At 38.1% G+C, this 19266-nt stretch overlaps 2 protein-coding genes across 5 annotated transcripts in view; both read left to right on the forward strand.

Annotated features, from left to right (window-relative positions):
• The window catches only part of LOC146488099 (DNA repair protein RAD50-like), a 64969-nt gene that overhangs the window by 9478 nt on the left and 36225 nt on the right, over positions 1-19266 (forward strand). For all 4 annotated transcript variants that reach the window (XM_085121354.1, XM_085121348.1, XM_085121360.1 and 1 more), the window contains exons 15-28: positions 8-109; positions 513-582; positions 1154-1254; positions 1809-1913; positions 2805-2906; positions 3561-3772; positions 4291-4473; positions 5380-5505; positions 5945-6089; positions 7126-7239; positions 7929-8024; positions 8959-9106; positions 12030-12087; positions 13331-13436. In XM_085121354.1, the coding sequence (XP_084977480.1) occupies positions 8-109; positions 513-582; positions 1154-1254; positions 1809-1913; positions 2805-2906; positions 3561-3772; positions 4291-4473; positions 5380-5505; positions 5945-6089; positions 7126-7239; positions 7929-8024; positions 8959-9106; positions 12030-12087; positions 13331-13436 (1668 nt within the window). The remainder of the gene's footprint in view (positions 1-7; positions 110-512; positions 583-1153; positions 1255-1808; positions 1914-2804; positions 2907-3560; positions 3773-4290; positions 4474-5379; positions 5506-5944; positions 6090-7125; positions 7240-7928; positions 8025-8958; positions 9107-12029; positions 12088-13330; positions 13437-19266) is intronic.
• LOC146488100 (adenosine receptor A3-like) lies at positions 17017-19187 on the forward strand. Its single transcript, XM_085121445.1, has one exon. The coding sequence runs from the start codon at positions 17241-17243 to the stop codon at positions 18180-18182; it is 942 nt and encodes a 313-aa protein (XP_084977571.1). The 5' UTR covers positions 17017-17240; the 3' UTR covers positions 18183-19187.

Below are 19266 nucleotides of genomic sequence, written 5' to 3' on the forward strand. Positions count from 1 at the left end.
AATGTAGGATGAAAGCAAACTGCAGAAGCTAAGCAAAGACCAGCAAAGGTTGACAGCTGAACAGAATCAGTTTCTAATGGAAGGAGGGAAACTTGAACAACAGGCTCAGGTAAGCTGAGAAAGAAAAATCAGTCAGGAAATTTAACTGTTTGATAATTTTATATATGGTGTTTCCTTAACTCATATCGCTTATCGTGTATGTATCTTTCAAAATTGATATCATGTATATAGCTTTTATCATGCATGTAGTTTTATTTTTTTTTCGAAATATTCATTGAACGGTTTCTAGTCTTGGCGCTGTTTTCGTGGTTTTATGTAGTCTTTTCTCATCTTCTTAAAATCGTCCTTGGTCATTTTTTTGTAATTACCGTCATCAGATGTGTACATGTATGTTTGGTGTCTCTCTTGTAATACTTCAAGAATTGCTGTTCTGTAAAGGAAGTGACATGTTGTCGTTTTTTCCACATGTTCATGTTTTTACACACAAAATGCTTTGTTTGCTTTCTCTGCAGAGACACAAGCAGAACCTTAGTGATAGAGACAAGGCCATTATGGACCTTGCCAAGGAGTTTGACTTCAGAGGTACAGGCAAAACGGATGGTTGATAATTTCTTTATTTCGCTCAACCCAGGGGTGTCTCATTTAAAGTGTAAACATCATAAAATTAATGAACGAGAAACAGTCAGAATTCAGGAAATGAAAATGGGCATATTGATGGAAGTACAGAAGAGCACTGGTTTAGTGTTTTCTTGACAACATCAGTAAATTCAGATGGAATGCTCTGGAAGCCTTGAAATTTTATGCAATCCTCTGACGGTTTTCCCTTTTAACTGGACAATGTCACCAAGATAATTATGGATCGCATCTTGTTGTACTGTACCTTCACCGTTTTTCGCACATTAAAGTGCTCTTTAAATATATCGTTTTCAAACTTTGAAGTTAAAAGTCATTACATCTTGAAAGTATACACGCATAGCGCATCCATGTACATAGAACCAAGGGAGAGGCTTAGTAGAAGAAGGCTGAGAAATGGTGCCTCGGCCGCTTTTCGGTTGTGTCCCCCAACCTTCGGTTGTATCTTTTTGAACTTTTATCGGGTGAACGTAACAAATACAAATTCTCTTAATAGTTTCAAACTCTGTTGGTTTTTAAGGTTACGAAAAAGGGCCCTTTGCAGAGGACAGAGTGGATCAGTTCATGGGAGAAATGAAGAAAAAATATCAAAACGTTATCGATGACACCAAGCGCAAAAGGGTAAGCAGGTCGTTTAAAGAAATGTTATTACCTTCAGGTGAGTCAGTGGCATGTACATAGAGGATACTACACGGTGGCGCGAAGATTTGAATTATATTTTCGAGTGGTAAAAACAATATTTTGCGAACGAGCGCGGCGAGAGTAATTTTCTTTATATTATATAGCCAAATCTATTGACCGCCATTTTTCACCGACTGTTTGCATAAACAACCGTGAAAAAGCGGGAAATGACGTCATCAATATCCTCACTAGTGAGGATATGGAAAATACGCCACTCGGGTCCCGGATGTAGCTTCGCATGAATTTTTACGAGTGGTGTATTTTCTAGTAAAACACTCGTGTCTATATAATAATTCGGAGTACTTGACGACATATACATATAAAAGAAAATCCACTGCACGAAATACATGCAAAATTATACGTTTCATTTTCAAGGAAATCCATCCAGCTGTAAATTTTGTCAACTAATAACGTATTGAAAATTTATGATTATTTTTAAGTTGCTCTTCAATTTGATTTCTTGAACCTTGTTTATTTGTGGATTTGTTTGACAGCAAGTTTTTGATGAGAACTTAAACAAGGTGCAGAGGAAAATCGACGATATGAAGAAGAACCAGGCACAGTGTGAGGAAACCATTCGGCTCAAGAACAAGCTAATGGTAATTAAACCAGCGTAATGCATCAAAACAGGACCCTATCCTGGCCGTTGTTAATATTAGCTTTCGTCTGTTGTACGACTATTACCTTGTACATTTTCAATTTTTAAACGAAGCAGTTCATCTTAACGTCGTGAACGTTTAGAAACTGTCGCAAAATGTTTCTTTACCTGGCCTAATAAAAATAATCGGCAAGAACGCTTATTCTCGGTGACTTTACATTCCACCCTGATGAACGGTACGGCGAGGGCCTGTCATTCCCAAGGACTTGATTGCCTTTTGTCGCATCCGTAAGGGACAAAAAGTTCGTCTTAACATTTTATCGACTTGTCGTAACTTTTTTGCTCGGAGTACATGTTGGAAGCAAGAGGCTGTCCAAAATTCAGTCAAAGTTAAAAAATTAAGAACTTTTAAGAACTATTAGTTCAGATATAGACGCTTTCTCAAAAGATTCTGATTGTGAACACTGACAGTACTGAGTAGTCCCAAACTATTATCTGACATTTTGTTGAAATGGTTTAGTGAGATTTTTAAAGAATGTTTAGTTCATAGGACACTCGAGCCAACTTTCCTAAAGTCTGAAGACATCTAGATTCGCAATTTACAGCGAAAAATACAAAGAGGCCTCAACCTTTTTGAGTGGAACTCTTTGTTTGAGAATGTTATGTGGCATAAATATTATCATAAAACTCTTACGTGGTAAATTTCATTTGCCCTCCTTAGTTGGAAATCGCAATTTAAAAGGAAAGAGAAAAGTCGTCGAATTAAGGAGAAAATTAGTCAAATTACCGTTACCATCAAGATAGTCCCTGTAACTGAAATCGCTATTCTTATTACCTGTAATTATAATTTTTCAAGACCATAAATTTTATGTTTTTTTTTCTTTTTTGACAGAGGGAAAATCAACAGAAGCTGAGGCAGATTGGGCAGGAGTTGAGCAATGTTGATGCCTCAGCTAACAGACTGAAATCACTGGAGGAGGAGCTGCAGAGAGCGGTGGGTATCCTCGGGGAAACCGAACCCTCGCAATTCCAAGTATTGTTGTATGAAGTGACTTTTAATATTCCTTGTTGAGGATTGTTGGTTGATGTTCCTTGTTGATGGATGGTTAGTTATCAAGCGATTGTAAATTCCATTGTAGGGGCTAGGTAAGCTTGCTATGGACTTACTTCCCTTTCGAGGGGGGAGGGGAGGGTAAGAGTGGTAATACTCGTGGTTGTTTCCTAACACAGGACCTTATAAGATATCTGGACCATAAGACGTGTTACTTCCATTAAGTACATGAATAGAAAAGTCAAATCACATCAGAACAGGCATCAGGGCAAACTAATTATAAAAAAAGCAAAAAAACAAAAACAAACAAACAAACCAAAAAAAAAAAAAACGTCAGAAGATGGGGCGGGGGGGGGGGGGGGTGAAATGACAAACAATACATGTCTGGTTTAGCTATTTCAAACGTTTCAAAACTCAGTAAAACCTGAACAAAACGAGAACTCTATGAACACGATAGGGACAAATTTGACAGAAAACGTTTGATCATAAAAACACTTTGTCTCATTTCATGCAACTTTACTTGAAGTTTTCTTCTAAGACGAGAGGGGGAAATTTCAAAAAGAACTTTGATCTTAGTAACGCGTTGTCGTATTTCAGGAAAGAGAACTTGAACTTGCTCAAGGAAGTGGTAATGTGGGTGAATTAGGACAAGAGATTGATAAACTGCAGTCTCAGAAGCGTACAGTTGATAACGAACTGCGTCAACTAAGAGAAGAGCAGCAGGCGATGCACTTGCAGTCAACAACACAAGCTAAACTGGACATGTTAGCTAAAGACAAGAGTAGCAAAGAAGACGCCATCCAGAAAATGTGAGAATGAGAACACAGCGTTAAGAACAAAACCGAGTTTTGCTAAGAAAAGAGACTTGGTTGGCTCAATAGCAGCAGTGACAAGGACAGATCAGTCTGGAGCGATGTCAACGTTGCCCTAATGATTTATTTGAAGTTGGTACAAACTAGCTAACCTTTGGCACAATACTGAAACAAGTAAATTAAACGGAGAAAATAAGTCGTACTGGCGATAATGTGGCGATAATTTGCGACAGACTTAGTCGTTTCTAATGTAATTTTCTAATGTAAGATTGTCGTTTTGTTGACGCAATGGTCCTCGTGACTTCTATGACTGATATAAAGATTGATTTCGAGTTTGCATAGCTTGAATTATGAATAGTAAACTAATATGGTTAGTTCTACTTGCAACACAAATTACCTAAGAGACCTTATGAAGTTGGAGTCATTACCCTTGATAGGGTTTTAATTCCATTCATTTCTTTTTGATGATTTCTTCCGTATGTTCGTGTGACAATCAATATGTCTGTTGTTTTCAGTATGGATCGCCATGAGGAGGATCTGAAGACAACACTAGGCGCACGTGGTACATCAGAGAGCCTCTATACAAGGCTACAGGAGCACTTACGAGTGAAGGAAAGGGAGCTCAAGGAAACCAGGAACAATCTGCAGAAACTGAAACAACAGCTGTCTTCCAAACAGACTCGGAAAAGGATGATCATGTAAGAGCAGACGGCTTCCAGATCTTACTGTCTCTATAATTTTAGCTCATTTCAACTGCTGTACTCCAAGGAATTCTCGAGGAAAGCGTCATGTCAGTCTTGCGATCTGTGAGGTCTGTTTGCATGAAAAAGAGACAAGCATGGATTGTGTTCAGGCTTTCACATTACACTCCAGCATTTGTCTATGCCACGCAGGAATTCGCCAACACGGGAAATCATATCAGGTTGTCCGAGGAGCGGATAACTTTAACAAACCGTAAAATTCTTATTGTGCTCATATCTGGTTATTCTGAATATTTTATTCCCTGGAGACGGATATAAGCAGTGTTCGAGCTACTCCTTGTAGTCCTTGAAAAGCCCTGGAATTTAATTTTAGATTCAGTCAAGGGCGCTTAAAAAGCCCTTGGAAAGAAGAATTTTGCTGAAAGTGCTTGAAAATAATGAAAACTCCTTGCATTTTTGTTCGGACGGGAAATGATGGAGGATAGTATCAAAGTAATTCAGGGATTGAGCGCAGATTTCAAAATCGGGGACAGATTATATCCGGGGGAGCTTTTTTAAAGTTGCTATTAACCAGTGAAAACATTTCGAAACATAGTGCAAGGCAAAGTAAACTTGCTCTGAGTACTCCTCGAAAACTCAGTTTTAGTGCTTGAATACTCCTTGAATACTCCTTGAATTTTATGTCCAAAAACCAGCACGGACTATGGTTGAACGAAGCTATTCATCCTGAAAAACAGCACAAATAAAGTCCTCTTATTTTTGTCGAAGTTCCAACTCGCTGAGATGCAGTTACAGCAGTTGCATATTGTTAAAGATTCTATGTGGTAGATTATTCAACTATTTTAACTACATTATTTTTTGGAGATTCTTTTAACACACATTTTGAACATCACTGTTCAACAGAGAGAACTTGAAAGACAAAGAAGATAAAGCCCAACAGCACCGAAGACAAATATCTGAAGCGTGTGGGGAGAATGACTATAACACCACAAGAGAACACGTCCGCGTTAATATTGCCACTCTGCAAGAGTAAGTACCTATGTAGGCAAGGCAACGAGCATTGTTTTAGTAAGGCCTAAATTTTTGGTCAAGAAAGTCTTAAGAAAAAGAACATTTTGAAACCAGAGCGGAAGGTTGAGTCTTGAAAAGTTTTAAGGTCGTTTGGATTCTGTGGCGAAAAAAAAAAAAAAAAAAGAAAAGAAAAAAGAGTTTGACTTCTTGTTTAGTGTGCTCATGCATAGACACAATTCTTTCGCGTTTTCCTTATGCTTTCCTAAATTGGTCATGATCAAAGGAAGTGTTATCCGTCGAAGTTGAGAGAAAAATACCGAGACCGTGATCTTTAGAACTCAGCAAACGGTGACGTTGCGCGCTGCGTTTTCATGGATGTATGCTGTCAAAACATTTTCTGGGCTTTAAATTGTTTTGGTTACATGGGTCATTTGTTCAATGTTGATGCACTTTTCAGTGAACGAGGCATTATTGGCTCACTGGAGAAAATCTACTCCAAGTATGTGTCTAAACTGGAAAGTGAGGATGTGCACACTAGCGGGTGTCCTTTGTGTCACCGAACGTTTAACACTAACAGAGAGGTCGCCGCCCTTGTTGCGGAGGTAAGATGTAGTATATCATAATCAAACACGAGGAAGAAGGCTTCATTCGAATTGCCAACCCCGAGAAGTGGGTTGAAGAAGGAGGCGAACCCGAGTTTTTTTTCTTTAAACCAACTTCGAGGTGTTTAGAGACCGGATGAAAAACTCTTACGAGTGTTTGATACATAGCTTGTCAAATTGGGAGAATGCAAAGCAAAAGTTCACCAAATGTTTTGATAGTTGAGGTTACATCTCCAAACCTACCTTTGTTACTAAGTTTGAAAGTCTTTTTGGAATCGTGTATGGCCCTCTAGTATCAATTGTAGTTTAGTGGCGAAAGGCTGAACCAAGAGAAAACATTTCTTGTTGGTTTTTTAGTAATTTATTTCAAATTTTGCAGCTTCCCCCACCCGCTTGAGATTAGCAAATCACAAATTATCATTTTAGTGTAAATGTTAATGACGGAGACAGTGGCAGTGGCAGTGATTTTGGCAACTATAATCAGGGTTTTCATTTGAGGCCGAAGGCCGGACGTTTCGTCCGGTCGTTTGCCATTCCACGTCCGGTACTTTGAGATCAATATTGGCGATTTTTTTGTTACCACTGTATTATATATTTTTCTTACTAAGGCATCTCATGAACATACTGACTAGAGGATAACAGAATAATGATAAGCCAATGAAAATTCTGTTGTTGCCATTCTCCCTCCCCCTCCCCCTACCAACTGACCATTTTCATTCAGTGATTTACTTTTTACAGAGAATTTTAGTGAGCGCCAGCATTGCCTAGGAAACTGTTTCCTTGGTTCCAGAAACGCTGGAAATGGCGTTTCTGAGTATTCTATTTTAAATATTTCCTGGGGGAGCATGCCCTCAGACCCCCCTAGGTGCTTGCGCCTTAGGCGCTCGCGAGGCGCCTTACGGCGCCAGGAAAACATTCACGTCCGGTGCTTTCAAAAGTATGTCCGCTACTTTACAAAACAGTTGAAAACCCAATGATAATAATGTGTAACTTTGTGTCAGACGTTAAAATGTTCGTCGTTTGGATTATTTCGCAGCTGAGGACTAAAATTCGAACTCTTCCTGAGAAACGAGTGGCGAATGAAAGAAGTCTCACAGAAGAGCAAAAGCGATATGATGACATACTTCAACTGGCTCCGGCTAAAGAAACTGTGAGTTTGCTAATCAGTTGTGAATAAGTCCGTCCATATGTTGGGCATTCATTCAGTGGCTTTCAAATTCAAACAGTGGGTTCTGGAATGTCAGGCGTAGTAAACAAGGAAACAAATAATGCTTGGTCATGTTAGTGTTCATTTCTGTAGTTGGGTATGTTTTTTAAAATGCCTTTCAAGCAAGTGTAAAAAAAGACTGAGGAAAGCTACTCATTTACGATGGACGACATTTTGTTTTTAAAAGCAGACTGGAGACCCAAGAAAGAGTGGATTAAATTACCGCTGAAGGCATGAATGACACGTGTGTAGTGCAGAAAAGTATTTATTCAATAAGTAAAATAAGTCACTTTATTTAAATGCCAATGTATTTAGCGCATAGCACTAATTGGGGACACTTTCCAGATCGAATTGGAATTTAAAAATGTTGGTTTTTGAGGAGAGGGGAGAACCGGAGTACCTGAAGAAAAACCTCTAAGAAAAACAATAAACAAACTAAAATTTGGAAGTTTTTAAAGAAAGTTTTCTTTGTGACAGGTTTTTATTGGCCTCCTCTGTCAGAGGTGCATTTGCAAAGTTTTCTCCAGTGGCAGCTACGAAAACTTTATTTTCCAAAGGCGTGTGATTGTTTGTGTTAATAACAGCAAAATGTCTCTCTTGTGTTGACATTTTGTATTTGTCCTTTTCTTTAGCTGGAGTCTCTAGAAAACAATGAAATTCCTGGCATCAAATCCAAGTTGGAAGAGATAGAAGCTGAAGTGCGAAAAATCGAAGATGAGATTACTGACGTATGTCGTGCAGCATCTATAAAGTGTATTGCCATTCTTAGCAAACAGAATTACGTTTGTTGGAATGTCCGTTTTATGCATTACAGGAAAATAGTAGTTTGACTCAAAGTTAGAGTAGCATCAGAAAGCGAGAAAAAGAAGTAATCTTGAGATGTCGTTCCACTCCTACTTTCGTTATTAAAAGAAAGGGAATAGGAGCCGAGGCATTTTGGAGGCATAAACTCTTCCTTATGAAACAGCAATCCCGGATCTGTGTGTTTATATACCGACTCTTCTACGTTTTTTTGATGCAGTTGTTGCTCCCTTTTATTGTCAAAGTTAATAAGTAAGCCTGGGTGTTGTTGGAAAATTGGACGCAAACAAATTAAACAAATTCCAGCACTCTAATAAGAGATATTCAAATCTTGGTGATTCGGCCGTTTTTTCACCCTTTGTACGTAAGGGTACACTTACTACTTTCTGAAGTAAAGAAATTTCTCTGCTCTTATCTTTCATACATCTAGCAGTGGCTTTACAGTTTATGTCAAAACAGGAGTATAATGAAAATCACAGTGAACTTACCTTGGGTGCTTACATTTTTTTCTTTGTAAAAGGGAGGCGGTAACTATACAAGCTACCTAATATGTTGTTACCCCGTAATGAATATCAAAGTTAACTGACAAACCTTTTGGGCCAGTTATTTAAACAGAGTCCAACTGAGGCCGCGGCTTAAGACAATCAGTGGGCCTCCAAATCTGTTAATAAGTGTTTTATTTAAAGTAGATAAATAGTTTCCTAGTCTGGGATGCAAGCCTTCTTGCTACCGTCAACGGCAGACAATGTTTAGATATATGACTGATGGTAAAATTGAAAATGGCTTAGAACGTGGTTTTGTTAAACACCGTCTAAACTGTCTTTTAACTAACCCTATACATGTATATTCGTTTCTCCGTAGCTGGAGGATCTCCAGAGTATTACTGAAAGCGAGGAGCAGAGTGCACGACAAATGGAACCAGACATTCGCATGTTGGACAAGTGCAAATCGGAGCTGAAGGAAATGGATCGAAATATATCTCTACTGCAATCCAAGCTCCATGGCGTCGGTTAGCTCTGATTATTTTTGCGTCAGTGCTCTCCTGTTGAGCGTTAAATCACACACACTTCAATTTGCCACAAATATAAAGTGCGAGAAAACACCATACAAAATTAACTTAATTGTGTTTGAGCTGAGATATCAGTTTAAGAACTCACTGATATAAGTAGTATCGGTTTACTGCTAACTTTGAGTTTTTAATTCCGCCTATAGAAAGTTTTAACTCTTTCACAGAATTTTGAATTCGAAGGTGAAGACAACCAAACCCATGTTTATAAATTGGCATCATTCCAGTTACTCGTTTCCTATCCACTCTAAGGTTGAGATACGCACTCTACTGTAATGATACTCTGGATGCATGTATCATAAAATACTTTCCTTTGTCATGTTTTGGGGTATTATAAGTATACTACACCATTGCTCCGTCTATTCCGTCAGTTAGTTACAGTCTATGTCCTGTCTCCTCCGCAGAGGCTCCTTCATAAAAAAAAAAGAAAGGAAATGGCAAGAAAAACAAAAGGGGGCAAGGCTGCTGCCTAAGAAAAATTTTAGGGAGCCCTTCGGGCTCCTAAAGTTTAAAGTTAGGAGCCCGAGCCACATTGTTAGGAGCCCAGTTTGAAATCCATGTATTGTTTTTCCAAGATCATTACATAGGTTATAGAGGTTCTTGCACACTTTAATAAGAATTCGCCGGGCCTAATAAATAACACGTAAACAAGAATTAACCGAATTATTTACTTTCATTTATTAATTTATTCAATTAACTTCCACATCTGTTGTGTTCAATGTGACCTAGAAGAGCCTTCAAAGAATTTTCTAAAATGTAACAATTAAACTGCTTCTTACCTTTCTTATACACATTCATGAGCCGGAAAAATATTTGAGGGGCTTAATTTGCGTGTAAAAGGAATTTTCACAATTTTCACAATAAAAGAATAACATAACAGTAGGTAATTTCAACTCAGAATTATTTACTTGACTTTCACATTTGTTCAGTAACAGTTGTGTTCCACATGACAACTTAACTAGTCTTCCAAAAACTTTCTAAAGTAGACCAATCCTCTCCTTGCCTTTTTTATACATGAACAGGAAAAACAGAACAGAACATCAAGTGCCTTATGTAAACCTTAGCCTGGATGGATCTCATTAAATGAAGTGCTAAACATTTGAGGAATCATTTAAATTGAATAACATTTTCCTATCTGATTCTGTGCTATAAAAGAATTTTATGTCAATGTAACTACATTGTAAATTCAAAAGATCATTTTTTTAAGATCAAATTTCCTTATAATTAATGTTCAACTAAGATGAGAATGAATAAACAAGACATTCATCGTTGCATGGTCATCTTGAAGGTAAATTCCTGGTTTGGTTATGGAAAAGAGAGATTCTCCATCTGAGCCGTCAGAACTGGTTACCTAGCACGTGATCAAAATCTGCCCCGATCAAATTTCCTTCCACGACAAAAATAGCCGTGTCACGAAAATGATATTTGTTACATTTCAAGCGCTACTGTCTTAAACTTTCTGCACTTTTCTGTGAGCATGTTCCAGAACCAAACTCAACATCAGTGTATCGAAGCTGTAGAAACTGTACGCGAAAAGAAGCCGTTTTTATTATAAGTGAAATATCAAGCTTACAGTATCTTTGATCTCAAAACAAACGCGGTTCAAATTTCATTAGTCAAAGAAAATTTGCATGAATTTGCGAGGCAATCACAGACAGCTACCTAGCTGATCTGCTATTTCGTTTAGAAGGTCAAGAATGTCAAGTTGTCACTACGGATTAAATAAAACCGCATTGAATATAGGTCAAATGAAGGCACAGCATCTTCGGTTGTGTTTTAAAAGCGGGAAATATATTTTATTGTTTTGAAAGAGACAGTTTCCAAATCGTTATCTATATTAATATAAATGTTCACATACGGAGTCGTAAGAAATAAACATTGCTTACCTGTTGCGAGAATTCCATTGTAGTCACTGGGCTTAAGACAAATTGCTGAAACCTTTGTCGATTTTAGCGAGAAAAGAAGAACCTTTGCCGATTTTAGCGGGAAAAGCAGAACCTTTGCCGATTTTAGCGGGAAAGGGCGCTAAGCACGTGCAGCAAGGCAGAAATACAACCAACACAAAGTTGATCATTACTTTAATTTCTTTATTCAAGGTAAAGACATCACATTACAAATATGAAATATCATACTGCGTTCTCTGGCGTGTTGTTTTTTAAAGTCTCTTGAAAATGCTGATACGTTGCAAACTGGTACATGAAATCGAACATCAAGCACGTCCAGTCGATAGCACGCAAGATAGCTTCCCATTCTCGCCACAAAAAAGTTATCAAATCGACGAAAACCCAAGCAAACGATGAACTGCACGAATGTCAACATAGGCAACAAACAGCCCATAATTTTGCTATTCCATATTTGGAAGTCAAATCTCAGACCCAGTCTTCAACTGCCATCCGGACTCGGAAACGATGGCTTCGTTCGTTTCGACAAAGCTTCACAGTTGAACACGTTAGGTTTACATAATTTACGGTTTACTTGTGGAAATTTTATACTGCCTAATCGCATCATCGCTAACCATATCAACAGTTCCACTGTTTAAAGTCCTACTCCAGCTAAAGGAATATAATGTACAAGGAGGTTAAGTCTAATGCCGTGTGTTAAGTCAGGCGCCCGCGCGGGCTCCTTGTACCGAAATTTGGTCGCCCATGCTCTTACCTTGGGCGCCTCTGGCGACCGGGCGCCCGTTAGGCAGCAGCCTTGGGGGGCGCGGAGGACAGCGGGAAGTCGCCCGCGCTCCTCGTTATTTCACTCTCTCCAGGCCCTTACTTGTCTCCGCTCGAGCGCGAAAGACGCCTCTGCGGAGAAGAGAGGCCTATGTGTAATTTTCAGTGTTGTGAAGTATGTGAAGAATTGTTTTATTCCTTAGCCCCCGGTCGCACGATGCAGTCTGTTTCCAACGAAATAAATGACAGACAAGATAGATCGTAAGTAATGATATAAAGAGTAAGCGAATAAAGTAAGAACTAATTACAAGCTACGTAGCTCTTTTATCAAAAGTAATTGAAATCGTGATACCCTTAGTAAGGCAGGCCTCGACTAATTTTTCACTACTTTTCAAAACTGAAAATTAGACTTATCTACATAAATATGATTTGGAGCCAAGGGAAGTCGTGTTCAAGGCATCATTGAAATGTCATTTGATTAGAAGGAACCATGGCTTGACAGTTTGTTTCACAACAGTCCCTTGTTCAAATCCTGGGCCACGATTAAATAGCCATCTAGTGTATCTCCCAACAGTCTGGTGTTTTCAAAATGTTCATGTTACATTTGTGGTGCCTTCAATTAGCATTAATTTTGTTGTTGTTGTTGGCTTTTACATTTGAGTACGAGTACGACTTTCACATTTCAAGCCAGCCACGTCCACAGAATTACCGCTCTTTCTTGCTGCCTTTCTGAGCAGATTAGAACACTCATGAAAGCAAGATTGTTGTGACAAATGCTTACGTACCTAAAGCACGCGAACTGGATTTGAAAAACCGTACTCGTACTCAAGCTTCCTCTGACTCGTAGTGTAATCTAAAGCTCCCTATTGTTGTTTTGGTTACCGCTCTTTCTTGCTGCCTTTCACCATATCAGAACACTATGAAAACAAGAATGTTGTGACAACTGATTATTACCTAAACCACGCGAACTGGATTTGAAAAATCGCACTCGTACTCAAGCTCTTGCTCGTAGTCTAATGTAAAGCTCCTGGGGCCCGTTTCTCGAAAGTCCCGGGCCCGATAAGTATATTTTCAAATGTTTTTTCGCCGATTACACAGTGATTAGAGACATGATACTTGGCCAATGTTTTCATAAAATTATAAGGTTTTAAAATTTAGTATTCAAAGTAAACAAAAATGGACTTCTGCTTAGAAACATTTATCACCAAAGACACTTACCGGGCCCGATAAGTTACCGGGACGTTCGAGAAACGGGCCCCTGTTGTCATATGGGCCTTTTGCACTAACTAGTCACATGGTACAAAATCCACCATTCTGGATGGCAAAAGAATGTACATGTAGTAGATTTGAACACAAAGAATTCCAACCTGTCCAGCTTGACTTTCCTTTGTTTTCGATGTCCCAGTGGAGGATGCCACGCTTTTTTACCATCCAGTATGGCGGAATTTCTACCATGTGACCAGTTAGTACAAAAGGCCCATTTTTCATTTTGTTGTCCTTGCAGTGACACTCTAAATAACAACATTGACCGGAAACGAACTCAGTTGAGCCAGCTTCAGCGGCAGCTCAGTGAACTGGAGACGAACGTACATGAGCTCAAGTCACAGAAGGTTAGGCTTTATATTGCCTTCAAAGACCTTGCTTACATTAATTAATAAGGCGTGTTGCAGCCCTGAAGCAAACAGGTGTTGTCGGCAACTCTGCTTAGTAAGAAAGTGATTTTAATGGTGTAGCGTGATGCATAAAGTGCCAAGTGGATTTCGTTAGCTAGCCTGTTAAATCTTAATATCAACAGAAACGTTTTCCTCGCTAATCCGTAGACGTTCATTGGTTAAAGTAGTTGAGCGAAACTTTGTAAATATAAGGACAATTATATCTTGTTTATTTTACATATATGCTTATGTTTGGCGATCAATCCATTTATTCTCACGACCTATTTGTTTAAAGAAATGTTACTATTTCAAGGAGAAATTAACTGCTGATCACTGTTTGGGTTTAAGGGTTCAAATCCGAGTTTATTTTAGTGAGCAGCGATAATGCAATTGCTCTTTCGGATATCCCTTTATGGGACGTGTGGAAGAGCATGTCACAGAGCCCCCTTACCCCAGTAATCAATTTGACACTGGTTTTTGTTAATTTTATTCTTGTCGGCAAGTTGTCAAGAGCCGATAGGAAATTTAAAAGTCAATTTGAATATAAAGTGAAGTTAATATATTGGACCCGTGAGTGGACCCTTTTATTCCATGCAAATATAAGCTCAGAGACCGCAAAGGCGAGCGACGCGGCTACAGTAGGTTCTATTTAATCATAGCATCGCACATAAAATCTCGTTTGCAGGAAGTTAAATGTAAATGTTCCAGCGTTCACCCAAAAAAAAAAAAAAAAAAAAAAACAGAAAGAAAAAAGAAAAACCTGAGTAACCCTGCCGGACTATCGTGTGACTAACCCCGTTCACCGCTTAGCCACGCAAACGCCTGATTTTAAACTTTATATACCTAAACAACTAAACAGAGTTTTCACTCAAACAGCACTTCACTATGAGCAAATGTCCAATCAAACGCTGTTTATTTTTAATTTCGCCACGGAACAGTTAATGCTGAGCATGAAATTATGGCTAAAGGAGCAAATCTATGACGCAGGCGTAGAATGGCTTTTTTTCTCATGGTGAAATTCATTAGTCACGGACTTGAGTCAGCAAATTCGAATACAGCGATAATTTGGATTAATTTTTTCTTGAAAAATAATAGTTAGATTGGGTTTGCTCTTAAATATTTGCGATACTGTTGCCTTTTAAATCTAATGACCCTAAAAGCCTCAAGAGAAGCTCTACTCACAGAGCGCCTTTTATTTCTCCTTAATTTTGCATTAAAGTGGTTAATATTGCTGAGCCTCAGTGAAACCTTCGATGAAAGATCAATTTAAGAGTTAAATCCGTCCACCAGTGTTAGTTGATGGTAAACTTGTGTCACGAAAACGCGTCACGTTTCAAACGTTATAAAGGCTAAAAACTTGCTACATAACTAAACCTAGAAATAACACTTGTACCAAACAGTGCAAAATACATCGATGTCCCTACGACGTTTTTTCTGGGGAATAACGAAGACTTGTCGAACATTTAGCAAAGACATGAACGATCACGGAAAGAATTGAACACAGAACAGTATGAATGTACTGACGTGTTCTAAATGTTCACATAATTTTCAACAACAACGAGATGAAAAATCTTTATCTGACTGAAAATATATTACTTCACTTTAATGCTTTGTCATACTTTTCCCTGAACATAGTTCTTTGGTGATAGGCGAATCTCATCGTAAAATAACTTGAACATTTTGAACAACTAACAATTATTCGATGAATCCAACAAGCGCGAGTGGAATAATTGTTGTATTTAAAATTATTAATGCTTTGCTAGGTCTTACTGGCATAATCTTGTAAGAAAAATCAGAAGACGATTTAACGGCGCTATTTCTCGAGCATTGTATAATGGCTGGTATCTCACAGCCGCTGAGCCAATCAAACTCTGGAATTACCCAATTTTTTATAGATTGCATTGTTGACTAAAATACATGTAAATCATTTCTTTGACGGAAGTTGACACCTTATCCCAATTCTCGCGACCAACAGTAATTTCGATCAGCTCTGTTTCTTGGGATCCCTTTATATTAAAACTGTCAAACCCTGCCTGAACACCGGGATCAAAGCCGCCAAGGAATTGGCATTTTTTTTGCGTAGCACTTTGTTAGGATTCTTTGCTTTGTTTAAAATAAATTCTTTACAAAATTATGCGTGTGATATTTGTATTTCTTGTAATATATGTAAGCAACGCTTGTTTATAAAATTATCCATCGTTTGATAATTTTTTTGAATTAAACCGAAATATCACATTTCTATCAATCTATCTCCTGGTTGTTGACTGAAATATTGAGTACTGCAGGATGTTCTTCGGAGTTTCGTTCGTACTTTATTAGTCTTAAGCTTCAAAGCTTCCAAGATGATTGTGTTTTTAAAGACCAGGGATCTAGCAGATCAATAGCAGATCACAACAGATCACAAACAGATCAAACAGATCTCAACTCCTTTCTACTGTTATCGATAAACAGTTGAGCAGCTTGGGGACTCAATACATACTGAGATTGGATGCCTTTTAGTCCATGTTAAACATCCTCAGGGCAATTTTAAAAATTGCCTTCCGAGAGTCGGTATGTCTTTCTTTGGAGGCTAAAGTGCTATTTTTACGAAAAGGGGCTCAAGATTTTCCAGCCTCTAATACAGAAGCAACTGTGAATTGGTGATTCAAAAATTAGTATTTTGAGATATGCTCAGATAGGGTAGGGTTTTCAAATGTTTAGTGCAAAGCGGTTTTAATAAAATATAATAGAACCGTGTTCGCAAAAGAGATTCAATTATCAATTAACTTTGCAATAACAACATAGCATTTCTTGGGGAAATTTGCACGCCACGTTTAACGTACGTCTACAATTTTTTTTTTGCGCCAATAAATTCGTAGCGTAGCGTTATTCAGGTGTTTAATGCAGAACGCCATTAGAATATAATAGAACCATGTTCACGAAACGTATTCAATCATCAAATCTCTTAGTTGTAATAAGAACATAGCCTTTCATGGTGCAATTTGGGCGCCATTTTTGACGCGGTAGGGCAAATTTTATGCGCCAATAAATTCGCAGCGTAGCGTTTTCTTAAAGGTGTGTTTAGTACTAAACCGCGATTTCAATCAGAAATTATACCAGAACCATGATTACATATGCTATTCATAAGCCTCCCATAGCGAGATTTCAGTGCCAGTTTTGGTACGCTCCTTCAAACTTTATACGCCAACATTCTTTCGTTTGCAGTAACTCCGTAATTCCGCGATCTGGAATACACCCTGTATCTTCACGTGTTAGCAGCGTGCTTTGATAACAGGATTCAGAAAGTAATTAATTAAAAAAAGTCATTTTTGCCTCGTCATTTTTTATAATTGTGTCCTACTTCTTGTTGGCAATTGTTGAACGATCATTTGGAAGCTAGTTTAGCATATGAGATATTGCCCATCACCAAGGAACAATTCTTTGCCTATAATACCAGCCTGTTTTGAGAAACATTAAATCCTCTGCAGTTAAATTTTAAGGTGTAATATTTCCTCGTCATTCTTTAAATACCAGCCTGTTTTGAGAAACATTAAATCCTCTGCAGTTAAATTTTAGGGCTGTAATATTTCCTCGTCATTCTTTAAAATTATGCTGAATTTAATATTTTTGTTGGCAATTGTCAAACAATTATTTGGAAGGCTACTTTAGCAAATGAAATATTGGCTATCATCACGGAAGAATCCCTTTATCCTTAACACCTGCCTGTTTTGAATCATGTTGCGCAGTCAAAATGTAAAGCTCTGATATTTCCGAAACCGTAAAATGACAAGGGAAAACTCTACTGGGGATCAGATTCGCTCTAACTCATTTCACGAGCAGTTCTGTCTACCAGAATTAACTATAGGAGTACACGACCAGCTAATATTTGTTATAATTCTGGACATTTTTGTGTCCATAACTGCATTTCTGGGGAACGCTTTGATCCTAATCGCACTTTACAAAGAATCCTCGCTTCGTCCGCCAACTAAGCTCTTGTTTCGCTGTCTGGCAACAACCGATCTCCTGGTGGGTGTTCTTGCAAAACCGCTCGTTGTTATCAATCTGGTCTCCGTTTTGGAAGAAGAACGGACAATTTGTTACTACACGTCTCTTTCAATTTTTGTAGTGGGTTATATTCTGTCTTCAGTTTCTTTGTTCACATTGACTGCAGTCAGCGTGGACAGACTACTCGCCCTGTTTTTAGGTCTAAGATACAGACAAGTTGTAACTTTGAAGAAGACATATGTTCTTGTACTTACATTTTGGATTGTTGCTATTCTCGGCACAACAATGTACTTTTGGAACCACCTCATAACCTCATGGTATGGCTACATAGGTATAGTCCTATGTCTAGTAACCTCAGTGTTCTCTTACACCAAGATTTTTCTCAGTCTTCGCCATCATCAAGTTTCTCTACAGCATCAAGTTTCTCAGGAACAACCGAGGAATCTTCCGCTGAACATAGCGCGATACAGAAAGGCAGTGACCAGTGCATTGTTGCTACAGTTGACGTTAGTAGTTTGTTACGTGCCATTTGCGGTAGCAGATGCTTTGATGACTCAAGATGAACCATCCCCAACCATCTTCATTGTAAGGGAATTTACGGTGACTTTACTTCACTTAAACTCTTCGCTAAACCCCATTCTTTACTGCTGGAAGATCAGGGAATTGAGACAAGCCGTGAAGGAAATAATAAGAGACTGTGTGTGTTCTCTTGCAAAGTGATACTCAGTGTTTAACCGGTCAAGTATTTTTAACAGTGCGTTTTGAGATAGTTGCTACGATTTCCAACATTAGATTTGTCTAAAGTAGTTTCATGGGACATTCGATAAATTATAAGCTGTTGACTGTTAGGGCAAATCTCTTGTGTACATACATTATTTGTCAAATGTTACATGGTGCGGGTATCACGAAAGTTTGTATCACGTAACCGTTCCTTGCGGTTTATTGCTGTAGTAACCTGTTATAACTGCTGGTTGCTCTACTTTTTAGTGATTGAGTTTCGTTCGATAGCGAACTTTTGCATCCTGGCATGATTTGCTTAGCTTGAAATACACGAGGAGAAATCAGAATTTCTTCTTTTCTTGTAATCCAGGGTTTTGGCGTTACGAAAAGCCTGCTAACATCAACTATTTCGCAAAAATACATTTACATTTTAGATTGAGGTAAATGTGAATTTTAAACTCCTGTTGTGTCTTCTCATCTTCAATATAGGGAAGTGAGCGGGATATACACCTTTGATATACTGTCACCTTCAATATTGGTGATTGAATGGTCTTTTTTTTTTATTATGTATTTGAGACATTGAAATCGCCAAGATTGATCGTTGTGAGCATCTTTGAAGGGCAACAAAAGTAAAATTTAAAAATGGACGAGTAACCAGGGTAAGACATAATAATTTAAAGCGTTCTCTGGTTAAAAGTTAAAAAAGGCTAAACGAACTTTCGATTGCCAGTCTGCAATCTTTGACAAGTGATGAGTAAAAAGCGCGAATATGAAATATATACAGCTAAAAGTAAATAAACAAAATTATAAAAAAAAAAAACAATAAAAACTCTTAGTGGGAATAAAAATGGTAAACTTTACTGAAGTTCATGATAAAATAGAGTATTGTCTGGGTAATTGTTTCGCATTATGTTTGCTTCACTTGTTATTGCAATATACCAAGTAAAATTGCTCAGGTCCGTTTGGTTCAAGGCAAATTTAGGAAACAGCTAATCCTTTGAAACTGTAACCTTTGAGAAGAGAGAAAAAAAGAGACTCACTTAAAAAAACACCTGCCGATCTTTAAGTTAATTTCATTTTCTAC

This window comes from Pavona decussata, unplaced genomic scaffold (assembly GCF_977016875.1).
Source record: "Pavona decussata unplaced genomic scaffold, jaPavDecu1.1 SCAFFOLD_11, whole genome shotgun sequence".
Classification (NCBI taxonomy): Eukaryota; Metazoa; Cnidaria; class Anthozoa; order Scleractinia; family Agariciidae; genus Pavona; species Pavona decussata.